This window comes from Falco rusticolus, chromosome 1 (assembly GCF_015220075.1).
Source record: "Falco rusticolus isolate bFalRus1 chromosome 1, bFalRus1.pri, whole genome shotgun sequence".
Lineage (NCBI taxonomy): Eukaryota > Metazoa > Chordata > Aves > Falconiformes > Falconidae > Falco > Falco rusticolus.
This window is the reverse complement of record NC_051187.1, coordinates 12,714,300-12,737,972: the sequence shown is the minus strand read 5'-3', so window position 1 is coordinate 12,737,972 and position 23,673 is coordinate 12,714,300. Positions and strand designations below refer to the sequence as shown.

At 49.5% G+C, this 23,673-nt stretch overlaps 1 protein-coding gene across 1 annotated transcript in view; it reads right to left on the bottom strand.

Annotated features, from left to right (window-relative positions):
• Positions 1–18,627, bottom strand: part of SEPTIN9 (septin 9) — a 144,306-nt gene extending 125,679 nt beyond the window's left edge. The window contains exon 1 of the mRNA XM_037410279.1: positions 18,299–18,627. Within this exon, the coding sequence (XP_037266176.1) occupies positions 18,299–18,320 (22 nt within the window). The 5' untranslated portion in view covers positions 18,321–18,627. The remainder of the gene's footprint in view (positions 1–18,298) is intronic.
• Between the last annotated feature and the right edge of the window lie 5,046 nt (positions 18,628–23,673).

The following is a 23,673-nucleotide window of genomic DNA, read 5'->3' as shown; positions in this document are numbered from 1 at the left end:
ACACCCTTTAACTTCTGAGATCCAAGAGAGAGAAGCAGGCAGGATGGAAGAACTACAGCAGTGTCTTCATGGCATTTTTTGCTAAATTAGGGGGGTTTGCAAGAGCGCATCACAGACCTTGCAAAGCTATCATGAGAGCAGGTTGGATCTGGTCCCATTTGTTCCTGCAGAACCTGCAGCATCCCAGCAGAGTTGGGAAGGAGGGAAGGTGTCTGAACTCATCCAAGCTGCAGCCTTGCTCAGAGAAGGAAATAATCAAACTCTTACATTAACTAGCTGCCACAAGGGCTTCAGCAAGCTAGAAATGTGTTAGTTAATCATTAACATCAATGGCACAAGAGTCCCCAGGAGACTGAATGGACAAGGGATAAGGCTTAGCATGCAGAGCACTATGGAAACAAAGAACAAAACAAATGATTGCTTCTCATCCTTTGCCTTCCAAAATACCCCAAACATTTACAGCATCCAGACTCACGAGCGCACCTCACTTTCTCAGGTTTGTCTGGCAGCAGTCATGGATTAGTTAGAGAAAACCACTGTCAGATTTGAAGGAGGGGAAAAGAATTTTAAAACTGCAATGTGGTATTTCCATATGGATCAAATCCTCCCAAGCCACCCCGCGGCTCTCCTCCCCACAGGCCCATAACACTCTGGCTCTGACCACACAGGGGAACTGCTGGTGCAAACTGCCCAGCCCAGCATCTGGCGCTCTGCTGCACTCTGACACTATGCACAGCTTCAGCACACTAAGCAGCAATGTGTTACTTCAGATTAAAAAGAAAAATAAATAAAAATCATCCTTACTTAGACTTTAAATCATTTTCTTTCCACCTCCTTGTAACCTCAATGCAATCCAAACTATATTTTTCAGCCACAGCATTTGCTCAGCGGCTGCTCACTGCTTCCCTGCTCTTGTTTCAGACACACAGAACTTGTCTTTCAGAGTCCCCCCGCAACAAACTTCACTGGATTTATCATCGGAGCCCTCTAAGCCTGGGGCTGCCATCAGGATGTAATACAGACCCCTTCTGTTTGCCAGGCTCTGAAAGGCAAATGTTGACTTTTCCCAGAGAGGGATGGGGGTGTGTAAAGGAGAAAAGCCAAGAACAAAGAGGCAGTGGCTCACTAGCCAAAGGGCTGCAGACGACAAAGGGCAGAGGTTAAGGGCTCTCCTGAGCCGGGAGACCCACAGGGGTGACCCATGGAGGCGTGCCAGTGCCTGTAGTCACCAGGACACCCAGAGCAGACCTGGCCACTTTGGACTCCCCAGGCTTAGTGAGCAACTGCTCATTCACAGCTGGAGGAGATAAGGGGCAGCCTTTGGTTTTGAGACCAGCGTCTGACTCTGAAGACACTGCAAAGGGAAAAATTCAGCCAGGGATTTTACTTAGTTACTAACACGCAAGTCCAAGTCTCACTCCAGACTTGTGACAAATGCCCTTTACCTCCACGCAGTACGAGAGATGCTCCACTGCAGCCATGCTTCTTCCAGACCAAGGAACCAGCGACAGGCAAAGAGGCAGCCAAGGGACCACAGCCACTAAACCCCATTCCCTTCCTGGCCAGAAACTCCAACAAATACACATGGGTCAAGGTTCACAAACCATCTGGCCACTTGACTGGGAACTGGTAACGCTGGAAAAGCATTAAGCTCAAGCAGACGATGGTCACTTTTCTCTCTGCGTGAAACACACACAAACATACTTTGGGTTACAAACGCCACCTGGAGCCCTCCCACCCGAGCATCCCTGGTGGAGCAGGGGCCTGAACACACTCATTTTACAGTCATGTGTTCATACAGTGATGAGTCTATATGATGGTAGGACCTCTGTGATACTCTGATGTTACGGAGAATTGCCTGAAAGTCAGAAAGCCCAAGATGCAAGCGGCAGCTCAGAAACCAGCTCCCTGGGCAGCCCTACACAAAAAAAATTAAGCTCAGAATCACAGCTGCTCCCTTGGGACATCTGCTTTCTAATATTTAGCTTAACCCCAACTTGAGCCACATCGTGATCTTCTGCTCACTCGAGGCCCACCTGCCCTCAGAAGATGCTGAGGCAGGCACCTGGGGAGGACCAGCGCGGCTGGGGGGGGAAAAGCTCCTCAGTAGGCAGAGGAGCCAGGAACTGCTCAGCCGCCATCACGGCTCCACTGTGACTCGCTGCACATTAACTTTCCTCCTCCACATATCCTTTTCTCTGCCTGTAAAATGAGGTGTCAAACGCTTCCCCTGCTTATAGGGGCAGGAGGGATGTATTACTCAAGGTTTTTACATTTTAGCTGTACTGTAAAGAATGATTCAGGCACTATCTATAGATTACTGAGATAATGTCCGCTGTCCTTAAACATCAGGAAAGAAGGGGAGTTACAATTAGAGACTATGGTGAAGCCCTAGACCCATACAGTTGAGGGTTTTCTCCTATTAAGCCTGCTCCAGAAGTAGCCAAGGCAACCTAGTTTTCATGGACTAGTAACATTCCTTTGAATGTTTTCCTTTGTATCTTGCAATTATATTTAATAGTGGCTACAGCAGGGAAATTGGAATAGAAGAGAACTCCAGCCAGTTTTTAAGATGTATTTGAGTGCCTAATATTGCAGACCAGCTTATGCTACAGTTTGCAAAAGTGCCTTTACAAACTGTAGCGTAACTCCATCTCTATCTGAAGAGATGCTGCATGTACAGTTCTCTCTTCCACCTCCAAGTCAGACACCCAGAGACAAACCCCAATCCCAAAGTCAGCTTCACCAGCAGCTTAAGGCTGCTTCTCTGAGGGGGCAACAGTCAACACTGAGATTGTCTCCTGTGAGCTCCCCCCCAGTTTCTCTTATATGAAGCATTTAAAGGCATTTAACGGAGGACTAGGTTCTCAAAAGCACCCATGGCCCATGTTGAGCCCCAGAATAGGGCTGCTGCATCCTGCTGCTGCACAGCAGAGGAGTAAGGTACTCAGCACAAAAGCACTAAATTCATTTAAAAACAAGATGTACGATCAATACATAAGTGCCAATATCTTAATGGTTTATTCTTCTAAATCTTTGTAAGAGACAAAATAACCCCAGAGCCAACACCTACCTTTCTGCCAAGCCACGCTCTCCAACAGTCAGCTCTACAGAGGGGCAGTGGGAAGATTAAGAATAGGTTAATTTAAATAAACCCCAGATGTAGGAATCACCTCTATTTGCTACTGCTCCATGATTACACACTCCTCAGGTGTCAAGCGGTCTCAGTGCAACTTGTTCCTCTAATGGGTTTCTGCAGCTGCCAGCAGGAGAAAGGTAAAGCACCTGGCACCACCAAACACCTCAGCCCTGGCAAACGGTGGAGTGAAATCACTCCTGGCACAGCTGGAAAACATTTCAAGTCATGGAGCACTGCCTGCAGCCTCTAAAGAAGCTTTTCTCTTTTAAAAGAGGGCTCACACAAGGAGACACAAAGCCTATTCTGTAGGTCTGGCTGAAAGGCAGCATTGTACGTGGAACATGGCACGCTTGGTGGAATGGAGCCGGGCAGCGGAGCTCCAGGCCCAATCCAGAGCCCCTCCCTCAAGTCACTTACCCCAACCATACAAGTGTTGACTCCACCATGAAAAGCCTCACAACAAAAAAGGCAATTGCTGCTATTTCTGTAACAAATAAGTGCATATGCACTGGACCCAGATCTGCTTTGTGCTGTGGATTCTCCCTGGAAAGCTTAGCCTGCAACTATCGAGTAACCCAAACCTCCGTGCACCATCCCCAGCACCGCTGAGACCTTGTGCTGTGCTGAGTAGCAGCAAGAGAGAGGATTCCCAACACTGTGAAGCTTATGGGCTTGCACTTTATTCCATAAGGAACGAAGCAGCCTGCGTGACCTGCCATGGCACATGCACAGGCTGCTGCCAGCCAAACCTGAAAGGCTTTTTTCTGTCTGGAGGCTCAGGTCGCTTCTGATGACCCCTACACCACTGTCAGAGTTTATTACACAAGCTGACCTTTCATAAATAGCATCTTTTGCAGTCAGAGGACTCCAACACCTCTTGTCCAGAGGGGATGCAGTGTCCCTCTAGCCCAAACCTGCCCCAACCCTGTGGGAGCATCACCCTGGTGGAACCTCCTTCCCCTATCCAGAGCTGCAGGATCTGCAAGGGGCCAAGGAGGATGCTCTGGGGGGTGTCAGAATTCCAGCCTTATCTCCAGAGGGAGATCACGAGTAGAAAATGTTTCTGTGTTGTCTCGGCAAGCTTCCTGCTGGCACCCCTCTTGCTCTCCACAGAAGCACCTCTTTGTGAGCAGTTTTGGAGCCAGAGAAGAATGTTCACTGGTACAGGCTAAATGTATTTACCATTTCTGAGACATCAGATCTGCCATGGTGCCTGTTCTTGGCGTGACCCAGCTGTTCCTCAACCAACTGTCCCCTGAGCCGGTCAGCGGGAACAGCCCCAGTGGCACAGAGGGATGCTGCCACTTCTTTCAAGAACTGCTGGTCCACCGAGCAGTTGCTCATGGCACCGCTGCAAGCTGGTGGCCACATGCTTTAGTGTCTGTGAAGGAAGGATGCTCACTACTTGGGATCATAACCAGGGGTCTCTGAAGGCCTGGGTTGGACTCCTCTGTCCACCACAGGTACCTGGGAGCCTCAGGGCAGCACCTGCCTGAGTGTTTGGATATTAAACCTCTGCACAGCAGCCCCAGCCACCCTCCACAGTCAACAACAGGGACAGGCTCTGCAGCTGGTGAGTCACCTCCATCCGAGATGGAAAATAGGGTGATTCATCTGACAGCCCCTGGCTGGAGAGAGGCTGCAGGGACCAGCTCTGATTCAGAGATCGTTTTATATGGCTCAACTTAGGCAAAATTAAATTCCACCTTGGTTTTTTCCTGGCCCGAGTCCTCTGTAATAGGGGATATTAGCTCTCTCCTAGCTTTAAGATCCATGTCTGAAAGACTGAAGACACTTAAAGGAATAGGAAGCACTTTGGTTATCTGCACAGTCATTAGACGAGGAGCAGGAGCCAGGATATCTGATTATGCCCCAGCCTGGCCACACAAACTGAATGAAGCAGCTTCTTTCTCTACAGCTCAGTTTCCTCAGCAATAAAGCGGCATAAGCATACATCTTTCACTGAGAAGTTCCCAGGGACACTTGGAAAGGTTTTGGAAGCACAGCAGAAAAGGCCACATTTATTCACAAAGCACATCCCCTGAGGAGCCCGAAGCTCCTCTGCAGGGCTCTGCCCTGATGACATGAGCACAGAGCAAGGCCACCGCCAGGTAGGTCCATGCTCTAGGAGAAGGTGAGAAACAGCCATGTCCCTCTCCAGTGGGAACTGTCACCCTGATGTGCCCTAAGCTTCCTGTGTGTAAATAAAACATTGACCTCCAGGGCTCTTGGGCATCTGTGCCCATTGGTTTATTCCGTAAGAAACTGAAATGAAAAAACCCACAACTGCAGCTGAAACAGTGTTTAATCTTGCAAAGATTATGATTACATGATTTGAAAAGCAGAAGCGGCTGTTAAGCCCCCAAAGCAGCAGTCTGTACTTGGTTTATAGTCTTATTTTGCCCATCATCTACGGGTAACAGGCTCAGATGCTTCCGGGGTGCTCTGAGGGACTCTGCCAAAGCCTGAACTCCCAGCTGTGTTCTGACCTAAGGATACATCATTCGTTAACCACCAGAAATGAGAAATACAGAGGTTATAAAAGATGAAGACGATTCCAAGTAAGGATTAAATGCTAGTATGTTAGAGAATATTAAAAGTAAAATTAATCCTGATACACTGAAAATGGACAATAAACAAACAAAACACCTGAATAGAATGCAATGAGATTCAGCAAGGACCAGTGCAAAGGTGTCCCTCAAGTCAGTGGCTGCAGGAGGTTTCTATGAAAGATTTGTATCCTACGTGTGCCAGATTTATCATCATCAACTACAGAAATACCTTAGGGTGACAAGTACTCCAGGCAGATGCTTGCAGGAAGGTGGGATGGAGCTGACTACAGATGGAGGTGTGGAAGGCAGGCTGTTAAAGCCATGTAAACGAGCCTGCCAGCAGCATCCAGGCTCAGCCCCAGGACAAGCTCACTTTGTAGATGATGAGAATTAGAGCCATTCCCTTTGCAAACCTCTAACGCTGTGCACTGAATCCTCAGAGTGAAAAGCCACCAGGTGCCAGGCAGAGCAGCCCTGGCTGAAGAGTTTGCACTTAACCAGCTTGCTTATCTCTGGTTCTACCGTGCCCTTAAGTTTCCCCCCTGCATAATAAGCCGGGTCAGATCGGTTACCTTAAAAAAGCCAGAAAGCCCACGCAGGGCCAGCCCTGGAGCTAGCAGGCTGCTCCCATCAGATCCGCATGGCTGAGTGCTTCAGCCTGCGCCATCCCTGCAGCCCTACAGTGCCGAGGGGGTGGCAGAGCCTCCTGGAAACACCCAGACCATCTCCACTCAACAGAGTTGACAGGAGGTCCACCAGGCTGTGTTAATAAGCCATGATTTTGCCTTGAAACTGTGAAGAGCTGCACACGCCTGCTGCTGCTCCACGTGACAGCTAGGTATTTAGTCAGAGAGAAATGCAAGCAAAGCCACCCTGGCAAGCTTTGTGCTCTCCTAGAAATTCAAACAACGTCATCTCTAGATGGAAAGCAGGAGAGCATGGAACAGTCCTGGGCAAAGCAGCTGCCCCGGTGCTGATCCAGGCAGCCCACACAGCAGAGAGGAGGTGCTGAGGAGGAAGGAGAAATGCCACGACTCGGCGGCAGCAGCAGCGTGTCTGAGCAGCCTGCTCTCCATATGCAGTCCCAGTATTGCCATATTGAACACCAGCGGGTTTTAACACCGTGTCTTCTCCTTTTCTGACCCACTGTTCTCCATCCAGTGACACCTTTTGCAACAAACTGTGTCAATTTAAAAAGAATATGCAACTTCTGCTCTTGAAATCTTCTGACCTAAAAAAATAGTGTGGTTTTCCCCTGTGGTCGTCATTTCTGCTGTCCGGCTGAGAAGAGTTAAAACCCCACATGCACTAAGGTGTGCTAAAGAAGGCGCAATTGCCACACTTAGGGGCCTGGGGTCTATGTGACAAGTTCAAAGAGAGCCCCGTGCCCTCCACCTGTGTTGTGATTGTACGAGGGAAGCTCTGAAGACAAGGCTGAAAACTGAAATTGTTAAGAAAAATTTCTTTCTGTAGTCACGTGAACTCACATCACCTCATCAGACTATTTATAACAAAAATGTAATTGTGAAACAATTCAAGGGTTATCTGTATAGCTCTTACCTCCTCAGAGGCTATCACACCTCTCTTCCAGCATCCCTCCCAGTATGCCCCAGCACAACTCCTGGCTATTCTAATCCATCCTAGCACATAACCCTCTGAAGAAATTGTTCCCTGTCTTGATGTTTTCTCTTGCATCCTTCTAAGATTTGATGCTTTCTGCTCTTCCTCCAGCAGAGCTGACCCTTTGGCCCAGAAGCACGTGGAACCTGGTTCACCTTCTGTCCCCATTCTCCCCACCTTCAGCGCCTGGTGGGAGAACGCTGCAGAAATGCTCAAAATATCTCCTGGGGTGTCTGAGGAAGAAAAACATGCAGTTCACCAGTGGAGTCGCTTCCTTCATTGCATCTCTGCTCCCTCACCGAGCGTGGTGGCACTGCAGGCTGTGCTGTGTGCTGGGTCTGCATCCTTCTCTCCGGCCCTTCCAGGCCTTGCTCCTGCCTGTCCACATTCCTGTACTGGTCTTCCCCCACCAGCGTACATGCTCTGCCAGCACAGCTTCTGTTTTCCCAGCTGCTGACCCATGCTCCTGTGTACACCTGACCTGTGGGAAAACCTCCTCACCCCTGCTACGCCTCTCGGTAACAGCCTGCCCATCAGATGGAGGCATCTGGGGCACAGACATATTTCCACAGGCCTAGGAATGGGGCTCTTTACCCTGGATTTTTACCCAGGACTAAGGTCAGGTTTTGCTCCTGGCTTGCCAGGGGCTGTGTTACTGTGCCCTGGACCAATCTTCCAGCTGCTTGCTGCCCAGTGTCCAGAGCCACTAACCTTTCTTCTGTGTTACAAACTGCCAGCAGCAGCACACAAACCATCCACCACGGAACAGGAGTGGTCTGCAGAAGGGTTTAATACAGATACCCATGATAATAAGCACCCAGTACCTTGACACGTGAGGGGTCAAATCCCTTTCTGGCTTACACCCATCCCTAGGGGGCTTCCATACTTATATTCATGCCCCAAAGGCTCAGTAAAATCTGAACATTAATCCAGACACGTTACAAAACAACTTTTTACTATTCCCTCTCCACCATGGCTCAAGTACAGGGCTCTTACTTTTCCCATGATGATCTTAAAAAACTTAGCAAAGCCAAACACACAAAAAACCCCTGCAGTCAGAGACATCCTCCTCCCCTTTCCCCACCACATGCACTATCCAAAAAGCCTGGTGTGTATTTTAAACCGTGGATGCCTGATGCTGATTTCCTAGAGAGCGGCTGGTCCGTGAAGGCACACACGGAGCAGAGCAGCTCTCCCATGCAGGCAGCTTTGAAACTGCCACAAATGGATCAAACTCACAAGGGCTGAGCTCATCCTTCCCAACATCAGCTGCAGGAATCAGCTGTCAAATTATTTCACATCACTGTTGGGACGTTTATCAGACAAAAACCCACTCTGGGAAATAAATCACAGCCTTGAACTGCAGCTGCCAAGCGGGACGGGAGAGACCACCCAAGCCATGACATCCCCCAACAACCCACAGGACTGACAGCCTTTCCGTGCTCAGATGTGGGACTTGCCAACTGAAGCATCTCACTTGTCAGTACAGCAATTTGGGAAAGCGTTTACAGATGCGGATGTAGTTGAATGACAATTAACGTCGAAGGGCAATTAGCTACAGTAATGTTAGTCCTTCAGGCTGTATAAGTCCAAACTGTTCAGTAAATACTTCAACAGCTCTGAGAGTCATAAAGTGTCTGCTAAAAGAGGTCATATTAAAATAAGGCATTTGAAATCCCATGGTGGGATGTGGTGGTTTTGGTATAGCTTGGGCACAACTCAAACTCACATTTCTCAGTATTATGCCCAGCTTGATAAAACATGCTCTTAAATACATGAAGGCAGGACACCAAAGCAGAAAAAACCCTTCATGTGGCAGGCAGGGCTTCAAGAGCACGTAATAAAGGTCTGAATTTGAGGATTTCCTGGTGCTTCTAGCAACTGACCTTAGATAAAAGCAATACAGCACATGTGACTCCTTTTATCACTAGAACACTGAAAATCAGCGAGGTCAGAAACGCTTTCCAAAGCAAACCAGCTGATGAGGATTACAGCATTTCAGGATTGGACCGGCAACAACATCAACTTTCAAAGCCTCAAATTAAATTGTGTGGGCAATAAATTACATTTCATCCTCATTCCTACTGATTAATATATATATTGCTTTTAAGTTTAAAAATTAATTGAAAATCATCTTGGAAGGAAGATGGAAACTGAATATTAGAAGAGCAAAGCATCGTCGAATGCTGGTGGCTGACACCCCTGATCACAGACCAGGGCAGGCTGGCAGCTCCCCACCAGGCGGGTGGGGGGTGACACTTTCTCTTCAGCCCAGAGCCAAACCTCTCCTGCAGGCAAAACAGCCTCCAGCCTCCTTAACTCACAGCTTTGGATCAACCTCAAACTCACTCGAACAAACCCCCTGCCACCTCCCGTGGTCTAGCTTGTGCAAGTCCTTTGTCCTGACTTGTAATGCACCAAGATTTATTATTCTTCTCAGCAAATTTTATTTGTACGTGTCCAGGCACTTACAACTCAGCCACTGAGTCATTCAACAGCAGCTCTTGGCAGAAATTGCTGAGGGCATCTTGTCCTCATTTCCTTTGTTTATTCTGTCCATTATACAAAGCTATAGGCAATCCGCATTTCCCTTGATAACATCAAAACCAAAGCAAGCTTGCACCCAGGGGCTGCTCTGGAGGATCAGGACTGAAGCTTGCTCCCCAAGTATGGGCACTCAGAGTTCCCTGGGCATCACCACCACCGCAGCCTGCGAAGGGATGTGGCTCCAGATGAGCCGAGGGCACAACCGAGTGTCAGGGATCCTCTGTCCCCCCCAGCAGTTGCTTTGGGCTCAGCCCCTCAAGGCCTTGGGGAGATGCTGGGTGCTGAACTCTTCCCAAGGGGAGCTGGTTCCTCTGCAGATCATCCCCCCGTGAGTGCTCTCTCTCCCCCGGCAACTGGAGCCCGAGCTCTGTTATTCCCTCAGTCCCCAGAATAGCAATACTCCCACACCAGGAAATTATGGACTTTCTTGAGCATTACCATGACCTTTTTAATTTCCATTATGCCCTTAGCTGTCTCCTCCCCCTACACTCCTTCTCTAAACAAATCTCAGAGCTGCACAAAGTGTTTCCTGTAAATAATACTCATCTGGCATGGACAAAGGAAAAAAAAAAAAGGAAAAAGAAAAAGAAAAAAACCTTTTGCTGCTAGTTCCAGCCTGCAATCATCCCTCCAGTTTAATTTCTCTCTGCTCGACCTGAGAGCCTTGAAGGTAGCATGTTGTTTGAGGGAAATGGAGGGGACAGTTACGTGCTCCGGGCATCAGATTTGAGCCTGCCCTACCTGAAATTAAAAGTCAGGTCCTGGAAGTAACTTACATTGAGCTTCAGACTACTAATGCAATGACCAATGTTAAAGCTTGAGTGAGGGCTGCACGATGAGCCCCTTTCTGCCCAGCACAGCCAGCAGTTTTCACAAATGCAGCAGCACGAGACAAAAATTTTCCTTTCCCATCTCCTGGTGCCATCCCACAGTGATGCTGGCCTCTGCTCTAGAGATGTCTGAATGCCACTGAGCACTGTGAGAGGCCACTTTGTGCACGTGGCACTGGAAGTTGCCTTCCAAGCACAAAGCCAGGATTCCGTTCCAGGCTTCTGTGGCGATGGACCAAGTGCCCCGAGTGCCACCTCACAGCAGCTGCAAGAGAGGCTTTTGCAAGCCTGCACTGTCACCTAAACAATGAGTTACACAGAAGGAAGTGGTTTCCCAGGCAGCCTTGAGCACCACCTCTTAAACCCAAACCCTCTAAAGGTGCTTTGAGTCACCCTTGTCACTAGTAAGTCTTTGCAGGCCAGTGTGGGAACGGGCTGACTCACCAGTGACTGCCACCGCTCTCCCACCGCGCGACGGCTTCAGTGTGACTGCCAGAAGGAACCAGGCACGAGCACAGCTGCTCTTCCTGAGGACACAGGGACCAAGCAGGGAGGGAAGCTGCCTGGTGTGCTGTTAAACATGCTTGGCACGGCCAGTTAGCATCACCCGTAGGGACCGGTGGTCCCATCTTCTCGTGCATGGCACCTGGGAGCTAACAAAAAGCAAGCACAGACTACACACACCTATCCGACAGGTTCAGTCTTCACAAACTGCTGCCATAAAAAGACCCCTCCTGTTCTACAGGCTTTGCCCTGAATTTGGATCTCACCTGATGCTGCAAAACCCCAGACATCTCTTGTCTAAGAGGGACAGGTTAGCCTCAAAGCCCCACTCACCATCTGCACTGCTTTTAGGAGGCGTCTCCCTGCAAGCAGGTAGTTACTCTCTGCAACAACATCTCCCTGTGCCACGTGGCACCGCTTCTTCTTGCTCACCCTGGGTGGGCATGAGACGATCAGTGTTTTGGGGAAGCAAATAATCACCTCCTTGGGCCCCACATGGCTTTCTGTTATTTTCTGCATATGTCTCTGTGTTGCAGTTTCTTATTTGGCTTTCTCCACCGGCTGGATTGTCTTGCTTCTCCAAACTATTTCCTAACAGATGTTGGGAAGTTTTGCTACCTGAAGCAAAGTTCTACCACAGCCCGCACACGCTAGCCAAGTCTGGCAACGGCAGAGCACCCAACCAAACCTGTCACACTGATCCTGCCACCCCAGCACAGTGTGGCACTGCTATAGGAGAAGTTTTTCATAACAAGATTACATCAATCATCACATGTGACGGCAGATCGCATTGACCTTTATGGCAATATATTCTGTCAGCATGCGAGTAAAATATAGCAGTCGTGCTTTTGATTGGGCATCTTATGGTCCCACCTTGTTTTTGCAGAAAGCAAGCGCAGAGGTAAGTTTGCCAGGACTGATGCCAGCTGCCGTCAACAACTCCTGATATCTGCTAAACCACAGAAACAGACTGTGAGGCCCTGAAGGCAGCTGAGAACCGTCTGTCCGAGGATCAGGGGGCTTTCATCCAACAGAGACTCCAGCAATCTGTAGCACTCCAGGAAAATTACAGGCTTTACTACCACAAGAGATGACAGGCACATTAGAAATCTAATTTTCTAAAGCATGCAACTTTTTCATTTTAAAAGTAATCGGAAGAATTGTTAAAGGTTTTTAGCTGTTAACCACACAGAGCTGGGCAATGCTCAAGAGCATGGTCTGCAACACTGACCTGCTCATATGGTTTTTGCCTCTGCCACCCACCATACACAAGTCACTGGCAAGTTTGGAGGTGGGAGGGAAGGACATGCACATTTTTACCCTGCATCCCCACAGCACTTAGGGCAATGGTACCCATTCTGTCCAGGCATCTCTAAATGTTGCTAGAGCTCAAACAACAAGCCCAGGGGAGCAGTGGTGGGAACCATCAGTGCATGCAGCAAGGGGAAGCGGCTCGGGCAGGACAGAGCAGGGAACAGCATATGTGATAGATCAAGTGGTAAAAAAATATTTGAAGGGAGTTGGGGAAGAAGACTCACCAGGCAGAATGTGTGAATGTGAGCAGGCACCATGGCCGCTGTTCACTGGCTGGAAACTGTGAGTGTGAGGCATGACCTAGTTGGAGATGTGGTTGTCCAAAACAGTGAGCAAGTGCTTGCCATGCAGGAACTGCATCGTGTTTGTTCTCCTTTTTCTTTGGGGGCTTAAAGCAAGGATGGTGGGCCATGGACATCTGGTATCAAGCAGCTTTCACATGGATCTGAATGATGCAGCATCATCCACGCAGCTGACCAAGGCAACGTGCAGAGCTTTCAGCATCCTGAAAATAGGATACAAAGCTCTTTGTGCACAGGTCTCCTGGTATTTGTGGATTATCAAGAAACAAGTTTGTTTCATAGTCCTTGCTATTTCCTTTTCAGTAACACAAGGCAACCCAATGCCAACACAAAAACCATGTAATGAAAAACTTCCACAGCTTCAGGCAAAGGACCGGTGCTCCTGGGGCAGTTCACCCCACTGTGGCACTGCTAGCACCACCATCCCTCCTCTTCCATCTACTCCTGGGCTCCAAAACTCTATCCTCACCCTTTTCCTTCCCCTTTATATCCCCCACACTTGCACTGACTTTACTAATGCTTCAGTTCTGCTCTGTCACTGAAGGGAAGGGAAAGAAGCCCAGGACAGGCTTCACTGCTCTGCTTGAGCACAGGGAGCTGGAAGGAGGAGAAGGCAGGGATGGGTGGCAGCAAAGAAGCCAAAACGGCATCCTCCGAGCAAGGGAGAGATACAGCCAGTTGTAAACAAACAAAACAACAACACAGCACAGAAAGTTTTGCCTCTTATAAAAGCAGACTTGCGCCCCATAACCAGCATGCAAGTTGCTCCTCCACCTGGTAGCTCCTCCGGTGGTAGCTCTGTCCCACCAGGCAGTGAGGATATGGGATGTAACAGAAACCTTGGCACTTCTGGATGCAGTGGATTTTTTCTGCTCCTGCTCTTCTGCAGAAGCCGTCCTGAAGGCCAGTACTGTTCCTTACTACACCGTCTATTTGCACAAGCACTGCTCAGCCATGCCAGTGGCTGCTTTGCCTCTTCACAAAGCAGTTTGTTACTGCAAAGTGCTTTGGTCTCAACACACAGCAGCTAAAACTTATTTGCAACAGAGACACCATGGACGTGCTGCAGCACATCAGGCACAGGCAGGGCTGTTCCACAGAGTGATAACAGCTGCAAGTGGGGCAGCAGGACAGTTCATTCACCCGAGCTGGCGGAGGCATTACTTGCACTGAATTCATGTTTTGAGCAATAGGTTTGAAGAGCCACAGACGGAGGATCCAGGTTCTTGTGGTTGATTGCAAATCCTCAGTACAATCGTTTATTATTTTTTGATGATATCTTGTTGGCCCAGCAATGCAGGTTTGGGGTGTAAGAGCTAGCTGTGCATTTGAGCTGAAAAAAAGGGCTTGTTTATTTTTATATATTTCAAAACAAACTATTAAGAATCTCTGTTCAAAATGACAACCTGAAATTAAATTAATGTTTTTGTTGGATCCAAGCAATATTTTTTCCTTGATACTGCTGTTTGGCCAGTGAACTTAAAAAAATAATAAAATTTATCAGCCTGAACAACTCTGTTCATTTTTCCACTGCTGAAACACCGAAAATGCCACTTAAATGACAGGAGACAGGGTCTGGTGTTCAGGAGAGAACAATCAGCTCTGCAAACATCAGGTCATCTCTGCCCCACCCAGCAACTTTTATGACGGTGAGGTTAAAAGCCATTGAGGGAATCACACCGGACCCATCGTGTGCAGTATCAGCCTGAAAAAGATTCAGCCTCAATTTTTCCAGACCATCCCAGAAAACCGGCTGCAGCCAGAGATGTACCGAGGCCCTCGCAACCACCAGTGCTCATCCAGCCACAGCCCTTCATGCCTATTTAGGGGTGGCCAAGTCTACCCACCACTTCTTCACTGTGCTTTGACAAACTGTCATTTACCTCCAGGCGAGTGCTTGCTGCCGTGCATGTCCCTGTGCTATCACAGCTGCACGCCGCAGCGCTTGCTCACCCTCAGAGAGAGCTCACTTGCTTTTCTTCCTCACTGGCTGCACATACCAGAGCATGAAGAGGGAGCCCTGTGGCAGGGTACAAACCTGACTTGCCCCCCTAACACCTACAAACTGCTGCTGCGTTGGCCCTGAGCTGCAGGTATGCAGCATCTACAGGACACTGCGTGGTGCTGGCACCAAGGCAGCACCATGGGGCTGGGGCAGGAGGGGATCCTGGGACACTACAAACCAACCCATCTGAGAAAGGGGCTCTCTCCTCAGAGCATCCCTGTCCAGATAATGCCAACAGCTCCAGTTTGACTTATGTTCTGTTGCCCATGTTTTGCAGGCAATCATTTTGTAAATCACGATACAGGGAAAAAAATACTCTCAAATCCTAATGCAACAACTAGATCACAGCTCTGACTGTTACTCCTGCAGTTTTTCCTATAGCCTTAGCTCATATCTGAGGAGTTATTTCCCCTAAGTGCCTAAGCAATAAATTAGAAGTCCACAATTTAGGTAAGGGTGGGTCACGCATCACCACTACGGGTAATTCTGGAGGTACTGTAATTAGAGCAATCCTTATTTCAGTGCATGCCAGCATCTTACATAAACCTGAAACTGCAAACAGTCCTTGGCCAAAACAATTTGCACCATCCTTGAAAATACCTGTAAATCCTTGTGCCGTTCATCACGAATCCTGTCTATTGCTTCTTTGGCAATGCCATTGTGCTTGAGTAATGGAAAATGAGAATCAAAAAATCCTTTAAAAAAATAGTATTCCAGGACAAGTAAAACATCTCAGAAAAAAACTCTCCTTGCCTTAAGCATTTGAAATAATAGACATCCCTAAAGCAAACATGTAAGAGCTGGATTCAATAGCGGTTATTGCTCATTTTTAACATGCTGTGTAAAATCCCCTTTTCACCCTCTCCCCTCCTTCTACCACTGCTGCCAGGAAGTTCCAGGAAAAAAGCGCTACTGGGCCGAGCCACACGTGCCCGCGGCTATGGCACAAAGGTCTGAGCCTCTCGCTGCTGCTAAGAGGCAAAGCATCCAAAGGCAAACTCTTAATCCCAGCCACACCTACATGGCATGTGCTCAAAAGTCATAGCAGATGGGTAATGATTTCCCCTGAAGTGCTGCAGAAGAGGTAAATCTTGCCCAGGGTGGGGAGCAGCCTGCTAAAGGAGCACACTGCAGCAGTGCTGCCGGGTTGACAGAGGAGGATGGAGCGGGAGCTTCAGCCCTGTGAAGTCACGTGAGATCCTCCAGCTGGGTTCAGTGGGACCGGGTCCACAGAGCAGGTCCAGAATATACTGGAGAGGAGCAAACAAGGCCAGCGAGGGATTCTCACTAACCTCAAAAAGTGTTTAGAAGATGCTTATTCTTTCCTTTTGTCATGATTTTTAGGAGTTTCTCAGCCAGGCACTGTGTTTCCAGCCTGTCAGGGGTTGTCAGCAACGTGCTTGGGAAGCACAGTGTTTGCAGCTGAGAAGTCACTTTGTCACCTCACCAGTTTCTCTGGCAGTAGGAAGCTCAGAGGCTCTGCAGCACTCTCTACATCTTACTCATGTCTTGAGAAGCAATCTGGATTCCCAGTGAAATTCCCCAAAGTAAGTCACCATCACTGTTTCCCAATCTGTAAAACCACCAGATTTATGGGACAAGGCGGGCTGGCTCTGCCCTGCGCAGAGGTGGCAGCTCTCCAAAGGCGGCCCCCCCAGCATGGTGGGTGATTCATCCAGTGCCTTTCTGCCCGATGAATCAGCAAGAGGCAAGGCCCGGGCACAGCACGGCCAGGAGCTGCAAGGACGAAAGCGAAGCCTTTGCAACACAAACGAGAGCTGTGCTCAGAAGAGCTGCCCATGCTTTTTTTAAGAATAGTGAGGGTCATAGTGCAATTATCCTGTTGCTTCAGTGTCATGTATCCTGGCTAGTGTAATTCTTCTGTTCTTTCCCCTTAAATAGCTGCACTGTACCAAGGGAAGTCTCAAAGCAAACAGTGTTTCCAAAATACAACCGCAGTCCCTTTTGAATTAAAGGTACTGACCAGATGTCAACCGACCTCAGCTGCAACACCAAGAGAAGATGGATTTGGACACTGACCAGAGGCATATCAGTCACGTCAGGGGCTTTGCAGCACCGCAGCTCCACTCCAGTGCACTCAGCTCAAAGCAAGCAAAGCAGTTAAGGACCACTTGGCCTCACCAGCAAGAAGTCATAATATCAGGTCGCACAGTACTGACAGCTTTGTCTTACAACAGCCGGCTATCTCCAGACCTGTCCTTGCACCGCTCCTGTCTGCTCCAGGGCTGCTTTAGCCACCCTCTGCCCCTCAGGAGGCCTGTACAAATAACAGGCTTCCCTACGCACAATGCACAACCATTAAGACCCACTTTAATCCATTACAATGTGCTAATAATCATGCTTAGGCTTTCTCAGGTTCCCGGCATACAGACTCTAATAAAACCTCCCTGGCAGTCCATTTAGCAACACTAATGTGAGAAGAGAAATGTGCAAGAGAGAAATGTTACTAATTAATTTTAACAATAAACAGGCAGCAGCATGACACAGGGAATTTTCCGAGTGAAGACAAACCCCCAGCTCCTGTGGCTTATGAGCTCAGGCAGAGTCCAGTTGGCCATATGGCTTGGGTGACTCGAAGCATGGCAGCTGCCACCAGCACCCTATGGTGCAGCCAGACCCATGACTTAGGACCTTAGGAGGAGGTCAGCATGATGATACCGCATCCTCACAGCAACGAGAGCAGAATGGGGCTTACGGAGCATGGGGTCATGGGCTGGTAGCTGGAGCTGAGCAGAAATCAGCTGCAGAGCAAAGTCCTGCACCTGGAGGAGCTGCCAGAGGCACCTGAGCTTTACAGGGTGAGCAATGGACATTTTGTAGGAGACGTGTCTGCTCCATCATGCACCAGCCACTTCTTGGGGCCGCTGGCAGGATTGCACAGAAAGCACAGAGAAATGCCATCAGTCATGGTTACGTGCTCCCTCCCGTGTTAGCTGGGGAGGCAGGAGCCTGTGTGAGCCCGTGAGAGCAGAGGGCACAAAGCCCTCGCTCCATGAGGCAACACTGGAAAAGCCAGGATGGGAAGCAGGGAGAGGACAAAGTCCCACAGCATTAGAGGATCCCAGCTTTTCCACCCCTGATTTGGAAACCCCTCCAGCCCTGATGGCAGCTGGTATCACACAGAATGCCACCATCCTGATTTAATTTCCAGCTGCTGCTCAGCTGAGCACTGGAGCTCACCCCCGCGCTGGCACAGGTGCCTTCTGAATAACGCTCTGTGCCACCAACACAGAGTTTTGCCTGGAAAAAGCTGCCTCCCTGGATTTGTTTTGCTTTTTAAGCCTTTTCCTCTGATCAACAGTGTTTGTTTACACACAGTGAAACAGCTGCTCACTCAGCTACAGAGCCTCTTGGAGGGAGAAGAGCGTGTGCAAGTTGTACTTGCAGGGGCTTTTTCTTTCCCTAATACAGAGCAAAGGGAGAGAGGCGAGAGGAGAGAGGCAGGGAGGTGGCCACTTGCTCACCTGAATACGAGGACTTCTTCATGATGTCACTCCAAGCTGTGACATAGGAGCGGAGCGAGGCGTTGGGGTGCACGGTCCCTGGGGTGCCGCAGGCACGATCCCTTTGTTGGCGCGGGCAGGGACGAGGAGGGGACGCGTGCCCCGCCACTGCATCCACACGCGTGGCGCCAGCCCGGGGCAGCCCAGTGCTCCAATTAATTAGCACACACCTTTCCTAATCTCGCACACAGTTATGGGCTGTTCCACCTCTCCTGGTGCTGGCAGGGGTAAAGCAGGGCTCAGCCTCCCAGGCAGCTGCACGTTATCCCCTCGGAAAACAAATGGTCCCTGGGGATTACTCCTGCCAACTCCCAGCCCTGGAAATCCCAGGGTATTTATTTAGCCAGTGCAGCAAAGGGAAGGGAGGGAATTTCACGCCTCCAGCCCGGCGCACCCCATGCCTTTGACTCAGCCCTGTGCTGCCGGCGGCTCAGGTCAGCGCTGCTCTCAGGTCAGGCAGTTTTTAGTTCAAAGTGCATTACCGGCCCATCAGCACCCTGCAGTGGAAACACCTCTTTCCTCTTCAAACACGGAAAGGACTCATTCAAGGCTGTAAATTGAGCACAGTGCTTACGCAAGGTTATGACATGGGGAGAGCTACGTGTGAGCGGTTACTCACTGCTGGGGGGGGATGCAGAAAGCCACGTACCCCATAACCAGCTTTCCAAAGCACTGGGATCCAGCAGCTCCCCCGGGTTACTGCGGAAAAGGAGGCTCCATTTTGCTATTCCTTATGTTGCCCAGCACGTGGGTCTGCTGAGAGAGCAGACATGCTCCTGATCACTCCTTTGTGAAATGCAAGTTGGACAATTAGTTACACAAATGCAATAAGCTGGGGGCATTATGAACACAGACAGGAAGAAAGAGCAAATTAAGACAGCTATGACTGAAGGCACAGAGAAGCACAGGAGCCTGAGCTACTGGAGGAAGGACTGGGCTGACCACTGGGAAGATTTCCACAGCCTGCTGGGATGAGTCACCTGCACGAAGACAAGTCCCATCCCCACAAGACAACTCCACCAGCTCAAGGCATGGTTTCAGCAGGACGGGCTTTCTGTTCAGGTTCAGACTTTTCCACAGAAGGAGAAAAATCTCTTACCCCCCAGCCCTAACCCTGGCATTTCTCAGGGACGGAGGAAGAGTAGATGAGCTGGATTAAGATGATGTGGTCCCATCAGTATTTGTTACCATTTCTCAGCCACAGATTATTGCCTCTGTAACAGGTATGAAAAAAAGGCTCGTCTGAGCCTCTCTCAGGCTTTAGCACAGAATTTGAAGAGCTAGCTGAAGTCCCTGGGGGATTCAGTATGAGCAGCCAGACTTCGCACTGGAACAGCTCAGGAACACTCACATGTTTCCAGGTTCATGGCAGCAACAGTTCTACCCGCTGCTGCATGACTGCGCTGCATTACTGTCATGCTGCAGTCACCTGCAGGGAGATGTTAGCCAAAAACTCTGTCATCAAGCAAACTTCTGAACGACCAAAGCTTTGTTGCTTAAGTAAACATACACCTAAGCCCATAGTAACAATATGTTACTCTTTCCACAGGTGCTTTTGAAATCATTAGTCACAATTTATGGAGGAGAAACAATAACACAATGACTCGCCCTACCTTGCACACCAAGTAAGGGCAAAGCCAGGAGCAGAACCCGCTCCCGAGCACTAATGCCCCCTCTGCTCCTACCTGCATCTCTCTGATGATGGCAACTACTTTTAATACTGAACACTCACAGGGATACACTTTACAGAAGATCAAAAGGCAGCTTTCTGTTCTTCTCATGCACGGGTATATGTGCATGTGCACATGCGTGTGATTAGCTGCACGGTTCCGCATGTGTGCATCACTGTGTGTGCAAAGCGTGCCTGCGCCATTGCAGGGCTGCTCGTCAGCAGCGTTTTTGGAGCCGTGGCTGGGGTACAGCCATCTGATCAGCTTGACTGCACAAATACAAACAGCAAATTGTGGCGCGGGCTTTCTACCGCAGGGCCAAACAAACACGATGAGACAGAAAAGGGCTGAAGGGATTTTTTTCTGAAATACTGTCTGACAAAGAATCCTTTTCTTTGGCTGCCCAGCCTCAGAATTACCAGGAGAATCAGTCGCTTGGCTCAGAAGGGCAGGTTAATGTTTAATACAATGCAGAGCCCACGAGCTTCAAATAGGTAAGTCATTTATAGCTTCCCCCCCCCCCCCCCCCCTTTCGTAAGATTAGTGAGGGAACTTATTGTTCCTGAAAGTGAGGGATTCAGGCTGCTGGCTCAGCCCGGCTGCAGCACAGGCAGGCACCGTGTGAGCCTCACGCACCCACCCTGCCAAAACAGCTCGGATGTGACCTGGTCAGTTCTGGACGTCCCCTCTGCCAAACACATCCCACCTTGGCACTCCTATTCCAGTGCGGTGCTGGCAGAGGTGCAGAGCTGGCTTCTTCTCAGAGAGGCTGCATCAACCTCACCTGTCTCCATCTTGCAATACCCAGCTCCACGCACACAGTAGGGATCTTATTCAAGGGATGAGCGTGGGCAGGCTCCTGTGAACTACTGAGGCTGCAGATGCTGCACTTCCTGCAACAGCTGCTGAGCCTGACCCAGCTGTGCTGCCCTCAGCAGCTGGTTCTTCATGGCTTAGTCTGCAACACATGCATTACAGGTCCATGGCAGGCATGAAAGGCATTTTCTGCAAGTGGTATGTGCTGCCGCTCCCCCAGCAGCATCCTCCAGGCAAGCACGTTCCGCAGCATGTGGGGGTCCTCCACTGAGATATGCAATCTCCCAAACCAAACATAATACAGCGATCAGAGGAGTGAGAGACAAGCACTGCCAGCTATCTACGGTGGGCTGGGAGCCAGAGGCCCAGGAAAGGATCAAGATGAGGGAGAGACTGGCAGAGGTAACAGCACAAAGTAACGCATACAGTAGTGAAGAATAACTTCTAGAAATAAGGAAAAGCTGAGCCCCCATGGAAAAAGCCTACAATCTCATGGACTAGCATGATGCTCACATTAGGGTATGCTGAGCTGTGTAATTGCATCTCTCCAACCGACTCATTCAATCTCTCAGACCAAGTTTCTTGTGTTGCAAAAGGGGAGGAAGGTAGAGTTTTCCCAGGGAGAGGTGCCGGGAGGCTGCGTGTTACTCAGCGCTGTCCTGGGCCTTGAAGACATTGCCTGGTGGCATAAGTTGCTGTTACAGGACAGCAGGGCTCCCCGGGTGACCAGCAAGAAGGATAAGCGGGAAATCACACTCCAAAGACCTGCCGGCAAGCATCAGAGCAGGCCTGAGCCTCCTCTTTGGGGAACAGCATCTCTGATTTAGAAGCAGGAACTCAGGTGTCCGGGCTATAAACTGCCCACGTCTCCCTCTCCACCTCTGTTTTACATATGATCTTCCAAGCTCTTTTTGCCTAACCAATTGCTATTTGTAGCTGCGAGGCTGGAGAGATGACGGAATGTTTTCCACCGCATTCTGCCCCAGCAGCCGGTCCTGCCCAGCACTGGGAGGCAGCTGCCAAACTGGGTAGCAGGTGAGCAGTGGTACTGCACCCCGGCCAGAGACATGGCTGCAAAAGCCCTGCAGAACTCAGCTGGAGGAGCCCCCGGACTCAAAGGAAAGGAAGCAGGAGGGGAAGGAGACCAACAGAAGATGAGACCTCGTGGCTGTTGGCCATGCAAGGGCCAAAACTGCCCAGAGCCTGCAATCGCCCTGGCAGGTGTGAAGGGTGGGTTTTGACACTGCTGCATGTACAACGGGCCTGACTCACACTGCGTTACTTTGGTAAATCCAACAGCTCGGATGCACCCAGTCAGCAGGAAAGGACCAGGCAGCTCAGCCAGCCCACTGAACCCATCCACTGCAGCTGGAAGAGCCACGTGCCAGCGGGCTGGCTGCTGGCAGCCCAGCTCAAGGCAAAGTTCAGTCCATGCTCTGTGCCCCTTGCAGTGCACAATTCCTGGGTTTGGTGCCCAGGGCAGCAAGATGCTTGTGGGAAAGGACAAGACCTGATCAGCTAGCACGGGGCACTTGTGGCACTGGCAGAATCTGCCCTCCTTTCCACCACCTTCTTGAGGAAACTAAAATATTATGGCACCTCTGATCTTTATCTTTCTCTTTCCCCTGCAGCCCCAATGGAGTGCTCACTCACATAATGTGCTGGTTGTAGCACAGTTAGTTAATCCTTACAATGCCCTGGTTACTTAAGTTCATCATTATGCTCATTTAGTCATAAAAAAAAATATAATTAAAGACAGATTTTTTTTATTTTTAATGGCTCTGAAAAAGGGTTGCCCAAACTGGGATTAAAACTCAGGGCTGTCTAACTTGCTGCTACCTAACTTTACAGCTGCAGGAATGTTGGGTCTGGCAGCTCTGAGCTGAGCAGAGTCTGCCTTATAAAAACATACCTGTCCATATCTTGGAGAGGGAGATAGAAATCAGTTTGATGATCAAAGTTGCTGATAGCAATCCTGGGTAATACAGGCTTAGGAGAGAACAGCATGCAGAGGTCTGGAGGACTGGTCGGCAATGACCTGGAAATGCTTCCTCCAGTACTTGGGGATAATTTGGCAGAAGTCACATCCAAGGAGCCTCCAAGCCCTGACTTTGTCAGTAGACACATAAATCCTGTGGCTGCTCCAGTGCAGCAGCCTGGATTTCAAGCCTGCAATGAGGAAATAAGGGACAGGTTTATGAAATGCATTTGCGGTGACCTGTTATTCATGAGCAACAAAACCGCTGAATCATGGAGATGGGGCAGTCAGACATGCATGAGAAGAGTTCGGGTCCACATGGATGGAGAATCTCCTAAGTAAATTATGGCTGAGATCTCAGTTAAATCCATGTAACTTAGCAAGTGACCAAGGCCCATCTACCTGTCCTCAGTGTCACTGGGGACTGTGTGTTCATTGATGAGACCTTGTTTACCCAAACGCACACGCAAACCCGCTTGCCAAACCCAGGAAGACTAAATGCAAAGAAGAGCAGTGACATAAGCCATCACCACAGCTAAGACTTGCAGTACTCCAATTCTGAGCCACTTTCTCTTGCCAGTGGTCAGGATTTAATGCAGCTCTCCTCTTCCCTTCTCCACAGTAGGAAAACACAGATGTTCAGCCTCTCAGCATCAATTCACAATGCTCAGATACAGGAGGCAACGCAGCTGTGTTATCCAAAGCTTCATACATTAACTCTGCTTTTTCCAGGGACCGATTCATTCTGTTAGGACACAGCACAGCTAGCAACAGCCAGCCTCTCTCTGTGGCCTTAAGTGCATATAGTTAAGAGGTAAATAGTTTAGCTGTGTGTTTCCTAACTCCTTTCCCTGCGATTCCATCGGACAATG